At 37.5% G+C, this 15,447-nt stretch overlaps 1 protein-coding gene across 4 annotated transcripts in view; it reads right to left on the bottom strand.

The window, feature by feature from the left end:
• The window catches only part of PPP1R9A (protein phosphatase 1 regulatory subunit 9A), a 150,273-nt gene that overhangs the window by 66,959 nt on the left and 67,867 nt on the right, over window positions 1-15,447 (bottom strand). For all 4 annotated transcript variants that reach the window (XM_026087777.1, XM_026087778.1, XM_026087779.1 and 1 more), the window contains exons 2-3: window positions 1,993-2,125; window positions 1,381-1,501 (exon numbers count right to left, since the gene is read on the bottom strand). In XM_026087777.1, coding sequence (XP_025943562.1) covers window positions 1,381-1,501; window positions 1,993-2,125 — 254 coding nt within the window. The remainder of the gene's footprint in view (window positions 1-1,380; window positions 1,502-1,992; window positions 2,126-15,447) is intronic.

Here is a 15,447-nt window from a genome sequence, read left to right as displayed (position 1 = left end):
GAATTTTTTCAAGCCTGTGATAACTCAGTACTTGGCCTTCAAGTTGGTGCCTGATTGCCAAGATCTGTAAAGATACCTTCAAGCCCAATCTGGAAGACAGTTGACTTCTATAGTTTTAGGGCAATCCTATTAAAATCTGCAATTCCTGCCATGCAGAGTTTTATGATTTAACCTGTAAGAGGGTTCCATATCAGAACAACCTTTTGCCTGGTATGGTAAGTACGTAATAGGGGTAGTACGCACTACCTCTGTAGCTTGCACAAGAAGACAAGTTACAGGTCTTCAACCATAAAGAACACGTTACTAAAACACACTTTTGTAGAAGACAACATAATTTTGTTACAGTTTGTTCTTATTCTGTTTACCTATATTTCTTATTGGTATAATTTTAACTACATTACTGTTTTGTTACGTATAGGTACCAAACACATACAAGTAGACTAAATGCTAATAGAGTTGATAAGCAGTATTTTATTTGCGCACAAATTTACAAAGGGTATGCACTGGGATAAAATAATGAATTATATGGGTAACAAGATGTTTAAGAACATTTGTTATTATTAAATGATTACCTAGTAAAGTGTCTTTCTAACTTTTAATGAGAGATCATGGCCTCATTGTGCTAGATACTGTATAATGAAGACAAAATTCTATCCCATATGATAGAAAATATTGTACGCTCAAAAGCAATTTGAACCAGGTAAGCAATTCCAGAAGCAACTAAAAAGCATTACATAAGAATACAAAACCCAGTCTGTTCCTTGAATGGGTAAGATTTACTGTGCAGGTCTATTCATTTTGTCTATTCAAATCTACTAAAGCAGTTTTAGTGCAACAGGGGTGAAAATTGAACTTCTGAATAGTAAAATATGCATATTCAAGAAATACAAAATACCAGTTTGTGTTAGTCAGTTTGAAAGTGTGTGTATTTACTGAGTTTAACCATTCAGAAACACAAAACTCTAACTACTTTTCTAATCACATGTTCAGCAGAACTTATTTTCATAAGTACTCATTATTTAAAGCTGGCTTCAAAGCCAAAAGAAGATGTGGGAGTTTAAAACCTTTAAAAAATAAAGTACTTTCAAAAACAACACGCAATTTGGAGTCTCCAGCTACTCACATTAAAGCATTTTGATTTTTAGGAACTCAAGCACAAATCTTTGGCAAACCTGGACTCCTTAAACAGTTTCAAGTAAGTTCACAAAACTGGTGTCTTTTCACAATCATATCAGATATTAGGACCTTAACACTTCAGTCTCAGAATTTTACAGCTTTGAGTTATTATGCCATACATTAAGCTAAGAACTCTTTCCTAAGAAAACCATAATTCAAAACAATTATTGTTGGTAAAGTTTCCAAACATTGAGTCTAGTTTACCTGCCATCCCTTTCTGCTGCCCCACCTTCTGTTACTGTTTTGACAAATATTCCCAGTTTTTCAAGGCCTGCATCTGCTCCAACTCCCATTCCAATAATGCTTATGCCAAGTCCATCTTCATCTGTGAAAAAGTCAAGCAAAAGCAGAAACTTACATTTGATTTATATAGTCATTGGTATATAAACATTTAGGCTCTGGTTCCTTTTGGTTTTCCAGGTCAATAAACTTAATTCCTTTTCTTTCTTTTTAAAAACCTTAATATTATATTATTGTAATTACACACAAAAAATAATATTATCTCTAACATTATAAGGAGCCTAGAACAACTGATCAAGATTGATACTCTTCCAGTGGAGAATGAAAACATCACATGAAACACTGTGTAAAATCATGTGTGAATGGAGTAACACAAAACAATTCTCTTAAAAAAACTGTACATCTTTGAACTGCTTCCTTAAATCCTTATTGAACAATTACTGAAATCCAAAAAGCCAAGATAACTACAACAGATTCATAGGAATTCAAGATACACTCTGTAGGTAAGTGGACTTCCTCTTAAAAGATCTGTAGATCAGTTTTATAGGAGCTGAAAGTGGCATATAGACTACACACCTTTTTCTAGCTCAACTGGGAAAAGCTCCAGCTTTTCCACACGCTTTTCAAGTTCATATTCAGCTGATGCAGCCACTGGGTCAACTTCATCATTTCTCCGGTCATAGTCTTCATTGGAGTATGTATTGAAAACCTGTGGAAACAGACCAAAATYGCTCAACTATCTGCTCCAGAAAGACTGTCAAGATAACAAAATAGCTACATTTACCCTGCCTTTGCCCTGTGACATTGCAGAGTTTGAAAAGGTTTTTAAAGACAAATTTCTCCTGTCCTCTCAAATTTCACATTTTAAAATGTGTGCTTTTTTATTCAAGTAAAGCACATCAAAGGTTGTTAAGGACTGAAAGACAATTCTGAATATAACTGATTTTTTTATTGTTTGTAATTTTAAATGCAGAAGGTGATCTTGAATGACTAAGTTCATCTATATATTCAATATTTAAAACACATAATTCAACTCATTAAGAATGCACTACTAGTAAAAATTCATAGGTATGAAAAAGGAAAATATATTAAAATTATGATCTGCATACAATCTCTGTTTAAGTGCTCACCTCTAATGGAGTTCCAGTTTGCACCCATTAAACCAAAGCTAGACCTGAATATTACTAATCTACACACACATACACACACACTTATATATACATATATATATATATCATGCTTGTTACTTCAAATAAAGTAAAACAAATATGGTTCCCCATACCTCCTCCTTCTCTTTTATGGACATCCCACAGAAAATATAATTATTAACACAAACTAGAAACCTAATTCAAGAACAAAGACTGGTCTTCAATCTCTTACTATGAAATGCTGATAAATGGTCACAGCAAGCTAGTAAGAGATCTGCTATCTCAAACCACAGCCCACCTCCTCCAAAGCTAAACATCATTGTTAACCATGTGAAAACAATTCTGAAAATTGCTTTGAGTGTCTCTCACTGATCAGGACAGCAGAAGTGGTTTCAGAAAAGAAAGTGACAGTAGCCTACATGGTTACTGATGCTGGAATCTGTGTCATTTCTACCTAGCAACTTATCAACACAGGGAGTGACCAGCTGACTCCATTTCTAAAACCAGCTGCATTTCAGAAAAAAGAAGGAAAAAAAAATCCTATTTTCCATCTAAGTCTGTGTCAAGCCAAGTGAAAAGAAGAAATAGCAATAATTCACATTCATTGTGGAGTCTAAAAAGTGCCTCTTCTATAACCCATCTTCACACATCATAGATAGCCTACAAGTTTGCAGGTACTCCATGTTTAAAATGATGGCAAAACAGTACTTGGGATTTAAACCTGGAGTTCACATACCTTCCCAGAGGAAGCAAATCTGTTACAAGTTTTCTTGGAAGAGCTTTCAATTGCCTTCAAACTAACAGCACTCTCAAGGAAGCCTTACCCCAAATACTGTTGGGAAAACGGAGGAAGCAAGCACCAGATAAGTCTCGATACATCTGTCTCATACAATAAAATCTTCATTGAGAAGCTGTTGTAAGAAGTTAGTACAGATGAATTTCCCTTAAGTAGTAAATGTCAGTAGTCAAGTATCATAACTGTGTTATGGCCACCAAAAAGCTACTGCAAAAATTGACCCAACTTTATATAAAGTTGTTGAAACAGAAAAGATGATAGCCACTCTATGGAAATTTTAATTCCTGTATTTTGCATTAGTGTGAAGCACTGATTAACTTGCCTCTTCCAAGAAGACTGAGACAATAATTGCTTTAAAAGAATCCATCAACATATCTTGTATTGATATTCAGTAATATTGATGCAAGAAAAAGGTTGTTCTAACCAAATAAAGTTCCTAAAAAGCCTTCATAAATATATCCAAAAGATAAGGAAAATAAGTCACATACTAAACTCTGTCCAATGCTACTGAACATTTTATGCTATTTTGGTATGCATGGTTAAGACCAGAGAAAAGACAATGATGCAGATATAAGCATAAAAAACAGTAACAATTTCCTTGGTGTAAAATCAGACACAAAATCTACGTGCAAATTTTGGCCACAGAGCATGCAAATGATTGCAAACAAATAACTGCTTAGTAACATAAGTGACCACTTTTGAGTCCTTCTCAAAAATTCTCTTTGTGGATGCTGTTAAGTGCATGCACATCTAGCGATCTATTTATTTCTGCTACTGTTGTTAACTCCATCCAGTGCCAGAACTGCTAGTTAAAATGAGAAACAAAATGGAGGGTTTCCATATCTGTGTAACATCCTGACAGAGGAGTTCTGAAAAGTCTTTTGTTGCTCATATGTCTTTCAAAGATCTCTTCACACAAGACAAAGTCATCTTCATGTTAGGTCTCTCTGTCTGCTTCTTATCAAATGGTCTGAACACTTGCAGAGTAGGAATCATGAACATGCTTTTCTACGTAGACAATATCAAGCTATAAAACAACCTACAGATCTAATGATTCTAATCTATATGTAATGAAAAAAAGTAGGCATGGGATAAAAGGCCTTCCCATTTATCTTTTACTGTGAGATGTATGACTTGCAGCAAACATCTCTACCCTGACACAGGAATAGATAAAGCAACTCAGAACGCACCACTCAACAGCAAAGAAGCCCTGCCACAGGTGGGGTTTCCCATGGCATCCAAACTCGATATGCAGTTCTCTGTCCTCTCCTTCCAAACATGACTGTTCCTACAGGGTTCCATAAATTCTGGATACATCAGTAATAAAATATCCAAATCCAGTCTCATTCATATTGACACTAGTCAAAATAAGGATCAGTCAGTGGAGCTACACTCAAATAAAACATCAGTGAGCCATGGTTTGACCACAAACCCTTTCAGTCTGAAATGCATCAGGGACATACAAGCCAAGCACAGGTTCAAAACAACTGCTGTGGGTTTAGCTTGAGATTGCCTAAATTATCTGCATGATGAGACAGAAGCATTGTTTAACTGTGGAATCAAAAGGGATGCTATCAAGGAAAATGGAGATACAGTCACCAGCTGTTTAAGGACAGCAAGATAAGCAGGTAATTTTTGCTTGCAGAACACAAAGATTAGATGAGGGTGTGGTATGGGGAAAATTATAACATGTCACAAAACAAATATATTTATTTCTGGATTCCTCTTCATCATGTTAACTGGCCCCATTCTTCTTCTGGGTTGAATGACTAGCATTAGTTTATTTTGGTAGCAGTTTCAGATTTGTTGCAAAGTGACTGGATATCCTTCAAGATAATTTTCTTTTAAAGGATCGAACCATATCTTGGCTTCTTGTTTGGGATGACCTTTCCTGAAGCACACTGGATAGAAGGGATGGCTTCTTGTATAGTTTTGTCGAGTATTTAGTATTGTACATGAGAAGGGAACTAAAAATGTTGGTGGTGAATGCAGTTACCATTGTCTTCAAAATTTCCATGCTGCTCGGTACCAATGTAGTTTCAAGAGCTATTTTCTCTCATCTAAGCATCCAAATTGAGATGACAGGATCACTGACAGCATCAAGGCAAAATTGTCAATGTTTCCTACCTGGCATAAGTTCACCATATTTTGTATATTGGTCATATGATCTTGCCACTGCCTTCAACATGTGTTTTGACCAGGGGAAGAAGGAAGAAATTCTTGTATGTCATTTACTTCATTTTGCATGATCACATTTAATGACTGACTGATTTTTTTAAAATAAATCTCAGGGTGTTAAAATGAAGAAAATGAAGTTTGTGTTTGAAAATTTTCTTTTTTTTGAGAAACAAAGTCAATCCACCACAGTAACAAACTGCTTGTTCAGTATAGGCATGAGAACTGTCACTCAAAGATTTTGGTTTGCTAAAAGTAAAAGAAATAGTTATATATTTTTTTCATATTACATATGCTTAACACAACTGATTATTGAGTAGGCCTGCCTCATCAAGTCTGTAGCCACCGTGTTTCCTAGAATGTGCATGAGATTTCAAATTTAAGGGAATTCTCCCATTCCCTACAATTTAACAAATCTGATTTTGCCCTCATGCTGGTTGAAGCATCCACAACAATAAAGTCTACTGAGCTATTACTCAAGGAAAGCTTTTTTTTCAAATCATTCAATACATGATTTTTATCTCTGGTTGTATCTCTCCAAGTATTTTTAAAAAAATATGCTTCCAAAGAATTCACCTTTGACACTTACAAGGATTTACAATGGCACTCAAAATCCAGCAACACAGGAAATCAAAAACCACAGACAGTGGTGACAATGCAGTGGTGACGACATAGCTGATATCAAAGCTAAAATGTGTATGTCAAAAAAACCCAATCCAAAACAAATGGAATCCAAATCCAAAACAAAACAACAAACACCTCTTGGCTCACTCCAAGACTACTGTTAATACAACAGCGTATTTCTGTCTTTACTGAAGTGAAAAGAAAAAGGGTCATGAGCAATTCATCTAGCATCAAAATAATGACAAACCATATGATCAAAGAAGCAGAAGATATTGTTAGGCACCTTTGGTGGCACTCTCAGGTAAACCATACATACACCTACAACACTACTTGCTTTTCTTTCAGAGAGAAATGACAGAGCACAATCTAGAAAAGACACATCAATAACTATACTAACATATGTTGCAGATGAATTCAGAAAAAGAAAAACATTCATATTCTAATATTCCATTTTATGCTTCAGACCAAAAAAATACCACAGCAGTTGAGAACTGATTCTTCTTGAAAAAGGAAAACAGTTTTATACAAAGCCCAGTTTGGAGCATTTTCTCATAGCCATCAACTACCCAGAATGTTTATAGAAATTTGCTGGCTCTAATCAGTAGGTAGTGACAACTTTTTTTTTAAAGGAAGTTAGAGAGGAGATGAACTACGAAGAATCACGTGCGCTATCCCCCCAACTAGTCTGCTCTACGCTACATTAACCACATTGTTAGTCTTGCATACTATAAACTCCGCAACATAAAAACTGTCTCGGCTTATGTGTTAAAGAAATTCCTAACATTCTGAGTATGTGTATACCATCTTTGTGGCTTGGGCCAAGGAACAAGACCTGATCCCAGGTCCAGGTGCTGCTAACTGCCTTGCTATCTATGTTTTTTCCCCCTCTGATGGCTAGTGCCTGCTAAAGGAAACCAACTGAGCATGAACTGTGTGGACTGCACCTTGTAAGCTCGTAACTGTTCTACTGCATCTGCAGTTACACAAGTCTCCCTAGCACAGTCACAAATAGTCTGCCTTCTGCACAACTCTTGATTAAACCAGGTCGTTCCACGTACGGGGCCACAGCCAACATATGCTGGTGATCACTGTGTAGTATCTGTTCTGAAACCATGCTTTCCACTGACTATTGCCCCTGCTGTCATAATGCCTGCTCCTCATGCCCCTGTTCAAAAAGTAAAAACATCACCCGAGGTCCAACCCCGTCATCTGGGATGACAATAAGTGAGATATTTCTAGGTGGATGCATCACCACGCTCAGGAAACTAGAGCTTCAGAAAATGGCACAAGCATGCACAGTGAACTTTTACCAGCAAGTCACCCTTCTGTAATCAGTTCTGGGGAGGGGACTAGGTGTCACAGGCACTACCTCACCATGATGCTGCTATGTAAGCTCTATAAACTGCTATTTTTCCCCAACATTTTCTCATTTCTGAAAATTCAGGGTAAAGGTTTTGTATTCCAATTGTGTAGGAGGCCATTTTGAAAGTGATGCTACATCATGGAAAGGTTAGTGCGATGTGCTCCTGAACTCACTGTTACCGTAACTATCCATGCTGCTGCTGGCTACCAGCAAGCTGAACCTGAGATTGTTGGCTGCTCTTCAGAAGTATTTGCTGGCTGCTGCAGAGCTGTCAATGAGCAGAGCATGAAGTCTGCCAGCTCAAGAGCCTCATATTGCTTGTGTGGACAGTTATATTAACAAAACCTCTCTTCAATTCTGCACAGCAGTCTATCTACCTCCTCTTCTCCTTTCTTCACTATCCTTGGGCAAAAATAACAGAAAACACCTATCAGAGACACTTCCCATCCCATTGTGGAGAACTGAGAATTCCAGGCATGCCTAAAGGCATAAAAAGCAATGGTATTGTCCTAAGGAAGATCCAAAATCCTCTCCTTTTTTCATGGCTAACGGGGCAAAGACCAAGCCAGAATTACGGTTTCCTGGGTCTCACAGGGAGCCATGGTCCCAGAAACAGTAGTTGTGTACTGTTAAGGGACTGAAGCTGGCTTCCCAGAGGAACACCTGATGCTGCTTGCTTTAGTGGAGGTAAGCTCCATCAYAGTGATAACTGGTATCACAAGCCTTCCTGTGTGTCATTTATACATCTTTAAAAGTGTGGAACACTGTTTTTCCATACTTTCTTTGCAGACAGCAGCAACAAATAAATGAGCCATCTCTCTGTATGTCCTGGTGAGAGACCCTGAGAATGGCCAGGTCTTCTTTGGGCCCTACACCATTACTGTGCAAATATCCAGTGCAGGAAGGTTAGCAATTACAGGAACGCCTTATAATTTTATGTTTTTATAACCTCATTCCCAGATTGTGCTATATATTTGCTGGGGGGTTGAATAAGGAAATGAGTCCTGTCAAGATAATGAGAGAGGACTCTCAGAGGGAACTAAACTTTATACAGTGTGTATCTGCTTTTGGAGAGTGTGGACCTTAGAGCACCAACACTAATCTAATCTATCACCCATCTTCTTCCTCAAGTGAATAAACTGGTTTGCTCCACATTGGAACTGGGAGGAAACTGAAATATGCAAACAATAAAGAGTATTAACCAACGTGACACTATGAATGCAACCGTAATTATAGCAACAATAACAACAATTTCCTATTTTAAGTTCTGCCACAAAGACCCTGTTGACTGTGTTAAAGACTTCCCAGTCTTTAACAGTTATGTCCCAAAGACGTAAAGCCAGAGATAGTCTTTAACATAGGTACAGCTGGATATCATAAATAAGTTGTATCAGAAGCATTATTATTAATTTAAATATACTAACAGCTGGAATTTAGGACTGTCTCATACTGGGGATTGCACTAACAATGTTTGTTTTGACTGTTAGGAAGAATYCAAATAAGGAAAGATAGTGGCTAATCAAATCATTTGAAAATGGGACATTGAGAAAAAACATTAAATGTTGTGAATGACACCTTCAGTACTTTCTCAGTTCTTCATGTCTACAACAGCACTCTGTAGCATCTCCCTATGGTCTGTAAGGAGGAACAGGTATGTTTCCAGAGTAGCTGCAAATTTCTCTAAAGTAGTTYTACAATCAGCTTTTGTTTTGTTTTAAATATATAAAACTGGGCTTCTTTCACTACAGAGAAAATGATTCTCTTACAGGCAGAGAAGCAAGGAAGAGCAAGAGCCATGAGAAGAATGAGACAAGTTTATGGACGTGACACTGATCTACTACATTGTACTCTGAGCCTAAGCCATTCTGATGATTAATTTTACACGGAATTCTGCAAAGGCTCCTGCCTTTGGGAGGATGCAGTGTCTCCCATCAGTCCCGGGAGATGAAGCACTGAAGATAACCTTTCTCGCTGTGTTCAGGAAACTAAATGAGAGAAAAATCACAGTTTGACCATTCATTATTTTCTGCTTGAAAGTCTGTCCACAACATAGCTTCAAAGTGGAGAGGATGCTCTGACATCATAAGTAGGTGATTTCTCTTTTCTTTCAGTGTCTTTTCTCTTACAACATGGTCCTCTCTGTTACACTAAAAAGGAGTGAGTCAGTGAGGAGGAGCCGCCACAGGCTTCCTCCAGCTTTCTTGGCTTAACTCTCCCCTAAAGCCTGCATGGGCATCAGCTGTCACAAAAGCTTCAAAAGGGAAGGACCAAGGAGACAAATCTTCCCAAAAAGCAATCGCATGGATGAGACACAGATGGGAATTAGACAGTTACGGTATTGTAATGAACTTACAGTCTAACACCAAAACCAAGTCTGGAGTTTCCCTCAGAAAGATCTGTAAGAGAAAGATGTGTTTAAAGCTGCCTGAAACTCTGCAAACAGAACTCTACAGAAGATTTTAGTTTCTGAAATCCTGAAAGTATCTGGGCCCTACACTTCTCAATTCCACAAAGACCTCTTCTTACTTATGGGTGAGGGCCAGGAGCAACTGCTGCCATGCACAGTAGAACAATTCAATTCCTGGATACAAAACTGGAAAGTATTATCTTCAGAGATTCCTGTTTTAGCCAACTATCATATACTATCAAAGTCTTCTGTATGTGGGGATGGTCATAAAGTGGTAAAAACCACAGTGCAAGTCTCTGGCACCGAGGCTAACATATCTCAGCTTGCATCCATACAGCTATATTCTCCTATCCACTCCAGCAGCGTGTTGCATCTGACCTGTCTCCTGGGAGAAGTACCTGACTGATGTTAACCTCCAAACCGTGTTTTCACCAGCAATGTGAACATGCTCATTTAAATGTATGGACCAATCACGTGGCATTAGTTAGGCCTGTGACCTGACCACATTTTTGCTTTCTAGTACACAAGCAGTTAAACAACTAGCCAGACTTAACTTTTAAGCTCATGTCATTGGAGCTAGTATCTTAAATTTTATGTAATGCAGTTTCATGCCCAAACACGGAACTGGAATTCTTTTAGTGGCCCTAATGTATCATCTCCTGGTTATCAACTATGACAAGATACACCTTTTCATTCTTTCTGACCTGTTTATTGCATTCAATACTGTCAAACCAGAAGGTCTTACTACCTCAACACTGAGGGGCTGCAGAAACTGAAAGTAACCAGCTGAAATGCTCGAGTCCTTCCAAGAAGGATGCACCAACGTATAGCAATGCAGCAAACTGCTCTTCCACTAGATCCCTTACCTGTGGGAGTCCCCCAGCATCTTTTAAGTTCTCACATAACAATATCTAAAATGTTTCACCATTTATGGCTGGTTGGAAGTCTGTCAAATATTTATGCAGAATAATATGTCCTCATTTATTTATGACTGGGTCTCCTATTGGCTCAACTGTAAGACTGCAGAAATTCCTAACATTTTCCACCTAACTACTGCTAAGTCCTGTGCACACATTTTCAATGAAGTCCAACAAAACTCCAATAGCTCTGTTTGTAAGTGCTAGAAGTTAATTAGGAGCCCATCAAAACATATGAATAGAGCTCCTCTTGTTTTTAATGTACCAACTGCATTACATTGTATGTATTGACATGGCATTTTATGTTCCAATACTGACAGATTTTATTTTACATATTTTTCTGCAACTCTTCAGCAAATTTTCACTTTGATTACATTGATTAATTTTGTGTCATCATCAATCTTGTGACAAGATTTTGATCACCCTTTTTCCAGACAGGTTAAAAAAGTCAGTCACTGTTGACACTCCACTGGTAACCCTCCTTCATTATGAAAAGTGGCAACCTATCTTACTCCATCTTCTCTTTTAACCTATTGTTATGCCAGGAAAGGTCCTTTCTGTTTTTCCAGTGATAGTTTAATTTTCTTCAGTCTAACGAAGATGCAGTCAAAGTCTTTTAGAAAAGTGTCAAAGGAGCAGCCAGATCAGACAACTACAATCTTATTAAAGCCTTCACAGACTTGTAGTACATTTCTGAGGAAGGACTTCCCTCTACAAAACCATTACACAGTCTACACACATATATTAAATAATCCAATTTTTTATTATAGAATTATTTCTACCAATTTGCCTAGTATGTAAGCCAGTAATCTGTGGTTTCCTGTTCTCCCCTGGAGTGTTTTTCTAAAATCAGTGTTGCTTTCCTGCCTTCTTGTCCTCTGAAACTGAGACAAATCAAAGTAATACATTTCACTGTAGTGGGGAACTCTACTCCCTGGGAACTAAGGGCTGTCATGTATTTCATCCACCTTTCAATTCCATTTTTTAAACATTTATTCTGTAATATTCATCAACATTTCTATACTGGAGAAAAAAGGATATGTTTCCAATACACACTTGTCCACCCAAATTCCAGAAAAGTTACTCCACGGTACATATTCCTTCATTTGGGGAGAGGATCAGAAAAATACACGACAGATGTTTGGCCTTGCTTAAGGCACAGCTGCCAAGGTGTTCAGCATAACACAGTAAGAAGAGATGTGTTACTGATGGTTCTTATTCTGCAAGCTGAGCAATGGTGGCACAGATGACCTCTGCGCAAAGAATTCATGTTCCAAACAAAATCTACTTCCTACCTCCTCTTAATGTATTTTACAAAATTTTAGTTGGTATATTATTTTAAAAGATTGTATTAGGCAATAATTTCAGGTGAAATTCATAACATTTGTCAATCTTTACTAAATAAAGGAAGCAACCTAAAACCAGCAGTATCTACAAAATTCTATACTCAAAAATGTCAGAAAGACTCCGCAGAATTACAGAACTGAGGTAAAGAAAAATACATTAACACTTGCTGTACCGTAAAGGAAATACTTCCCATTAGCACTATAATTCATAAAATYACACTATTATAAAAGAAAAGGAAAACCTTATAAGTCCATTTATTATCAATATAGTCCTGATTCGCGTCTTCATTTTCTGATAATTTATTATGCAATTAAAAAAAAATTAAAACACTCTTCCAACATATTCCTTTTTCTTTGGTATGAATACCAAAAAGCTTTTGTAGCTCTAATTTGAAATTAGAAATCGTGAAATTGTGAAAGGCAGCAACTGTTTTACCAGCCCCACCTTTTTTTCGATAAAATGCAATAAAAACTCTGTGTAGAATAACATTGACGGGCTGGTATAAAAATGAGGCCTTCTTGCTATCTTTAAATCAAGTAGAAGGCCAAATGTTTGGATTTCATTTTTTCTCTGTAATCTCAAATTTCTTCTGTACAAGTGGGATTTTTACCCTCATCTTACTGCTACTTGGCTTAGGTTAAGGTTTTGTTTCTTCAACAATACTTGCTTTTATTAAGTAAATTTCCTAAAATCAGTGAAGTTATTTACCCTACTATTTAATATTTATTCATTCTGTACTAGTTTTATTGCTGATGTGCTAGTTTTATTACAGTGTATGCAATGATTTATCCACACAGCAAAAAAATACAAAATCACTCTTGTTGGAAATTAAGCGTGTGCCCCATGTGAAAAGTCCATGCTGTTGCTCTTGATTAAGACATGTCAGAGTAATTAGTAGGCAAAAATAAGCACTGGGTTGAAGAGTAAAGCAAAGCTAATACAGATCTGACTTTACAGATTAATTTCTAAGATCCTAAAAATTTTTCCTGACTGTTGTTTGGCTAATATTATATCATTAGAGATGATTACTTTATGAGAAAAGACATTAAGATCTCCAGAAAAGACTAAGTTTTAATATTAATGCTTTCTACAAACTTGCTTCTTGAAGACGAGAAGTGAAATTTTTAAAATATTAGTTAAACACTTCTCTGTTGAAAATACGCTAAATTATATGTACTACCATGCAGAGGATCAGCGAGGAGATAAAAGATGCTCTTTGACATTTCCTCATTCTTTAGGAAGGGACTCTTCCCCTTCTACTCTGAAAATATGCAACATGGCAAAAAAATCCRGCAGTTCAATCCTTACAAAAAACAGGTAAGTGCTAAGGAATTCTTATTCTCCCAATACCAGTTCTCGCCTGACCCCGCTCACGAGCCAGCACGGCCTGTGTAAACAGCACTGGCGACTCCCTCACGGGAAGGACAGCAAGCCTGCTACCTTTACCAGCGGTTTGAAGGCAGTGTGTTTTTCAAAGCCCCTGACCCCCTTCTTTCCCAACAGCATACACAGGTCCCAGCCTAACACCAAGACCAAAAGAGCAAGTCTCCAGGCGTCTACTAGTCACACTCCAAAGCCCTGCCAAGGAGTCCTCCTCCTCACGCACACTTTAAACCTGAGATCGCTGCAAAGCAAAGCAAAGCCAGAGCAGCATTTTAACAAAGAATTTTACACAACAAAAACATGCGAGATGCAGTCAGCATCACAACGGTTGGTAAGAGCAGTTGAGAGGAGAGAGAGAAAGTGAGAGCGGGTGCTGTAGGTCAAGAATGAGTTACTCCAAACCCTTTCAGTGAAAGCAAACTCTTGCTGAATGGGAATTTCTTGTAGGCTGTAAATTTAACTAAAGCAAACTTTGCAGGGACAGAACACAAACTTTCCCATGTGGCATCCACTCAGGGGTTGTTCTAAAGCCCACGGAAAACAATCCAAACAGCAGGCTTGCAGCACAGCCATGCTGCAGTCTTCAAGGGACTGGAGAACAAGATCAGGTCCTTTGAAACCAAATTAATCCTTAACAAGCTGTTCCAAATGCTATTCTGGTCTCACAAACACTGAGGACTCAAGTGGTCATTATAAAACACCCAGTGCCCTGTTAGCGATCTTCATCCAGCACAGACAGAAAAGGAAAGGCAGGGACTGCTCTGTCTCTTGCAGGAGGGAGCTCTTGTGGACAGGGCTCGGCCTTCTGGTCGCTTGGAAAGTTGCAGTCCTACTCAAATAAAACTTCAGGAACACCATATGACACAAGGCATGAGAAATACGGTTGACAAAATTCATTTCTTTCTTTTCTACGCAGGCCCCAAATTATGGCTTCTAGAATGGCACAGGCAAATAGGCCTCTAAACCAATCCTGGAAAAACTTCTGGCATTTTCCCATGACAATCCCCCCAAAACCCAAATAGTTCATTCTATGGCAAATACTGCATTACTCAAGCACAAAATATTTGAGAAAGTTTCTCTTTTTTTTAAAACCCAATTTCCATACCTTCAGAGTGCAACTCTTCATATTATCTGAGCATTAAACTTAACTTTTGCTGGAAAGCAAATTAAGTAACTGAATTTGCTTGTTCAAGAAGATTCATCCTGGTCAAAGTTAAAAACATTCTCTGCTATTTAAAACGTTGCTTTCATGGAATTCATAGCTTTCACAGCTATTAAGGTTGCTGTGTGTATAGTTTTGCCTTAGGAACAAAGCAAAACAATATAATGCATGGAAACTTGAATTTGACAAAGATATCTGAATATTCATGATATCTGAATATTCACAGTTAATTTTTTTGCATTTTTTTTTACAATTTTGTGAGCTTTTTTTCCTTTTCATCCTCCTTTTCACCATTTACTCTGGCATTATCATTACTACAAAATAGAAAAATGCTGGCCTGTTTTATCGCAAAACACATACAGYAAAATGAATATTCCATTGTACAAATGAGAGATTCCAGGACTGTATTTTCTCTTACATTAATGGTATTTGCTAAATGATTTTCACTGAATCATACTTTTTTGATGTTACCAGTATTTTGCAAACTGAGGTCTGAATCTTCTTGGGCTCTATGTTATACTATGCAGCGGATTGGAAGCAAAAGTATAATGGAATGAATAAATGACTAATGAGGTGAATCCCCAGGGTCTTACTGATCAGATATATTAATTCCAAATAGCTTTTTAAAATTTTATGTGCTTTATAGGTACACTTCATATGTAGTTCATTCCTGTGCCCTAACCTTGCCTTTTTTACTTTGCATTACTGC

The sequence above is a fragment of the Apteryx rowi genome, unplaced genomic scaffold, assembly GCF_003343035.1.
Source record: "Apteryx rowi isolate R43461 unplaced genomic scaffold, aptRow1 scaffold_731, whole genome shotgun sequence".
Taxonomy (NCBI): domain Eukaryota; kingdom Metazoa; phylum Chordata; class Aves; order Apterygiformes; family Apterygidae; genus Apteryx; species Apteryx rowi.
Note: the sequence above shows the minus strand (reverse complement) of the source record. Positions and strands in the feature narration are given on the sequence as shown.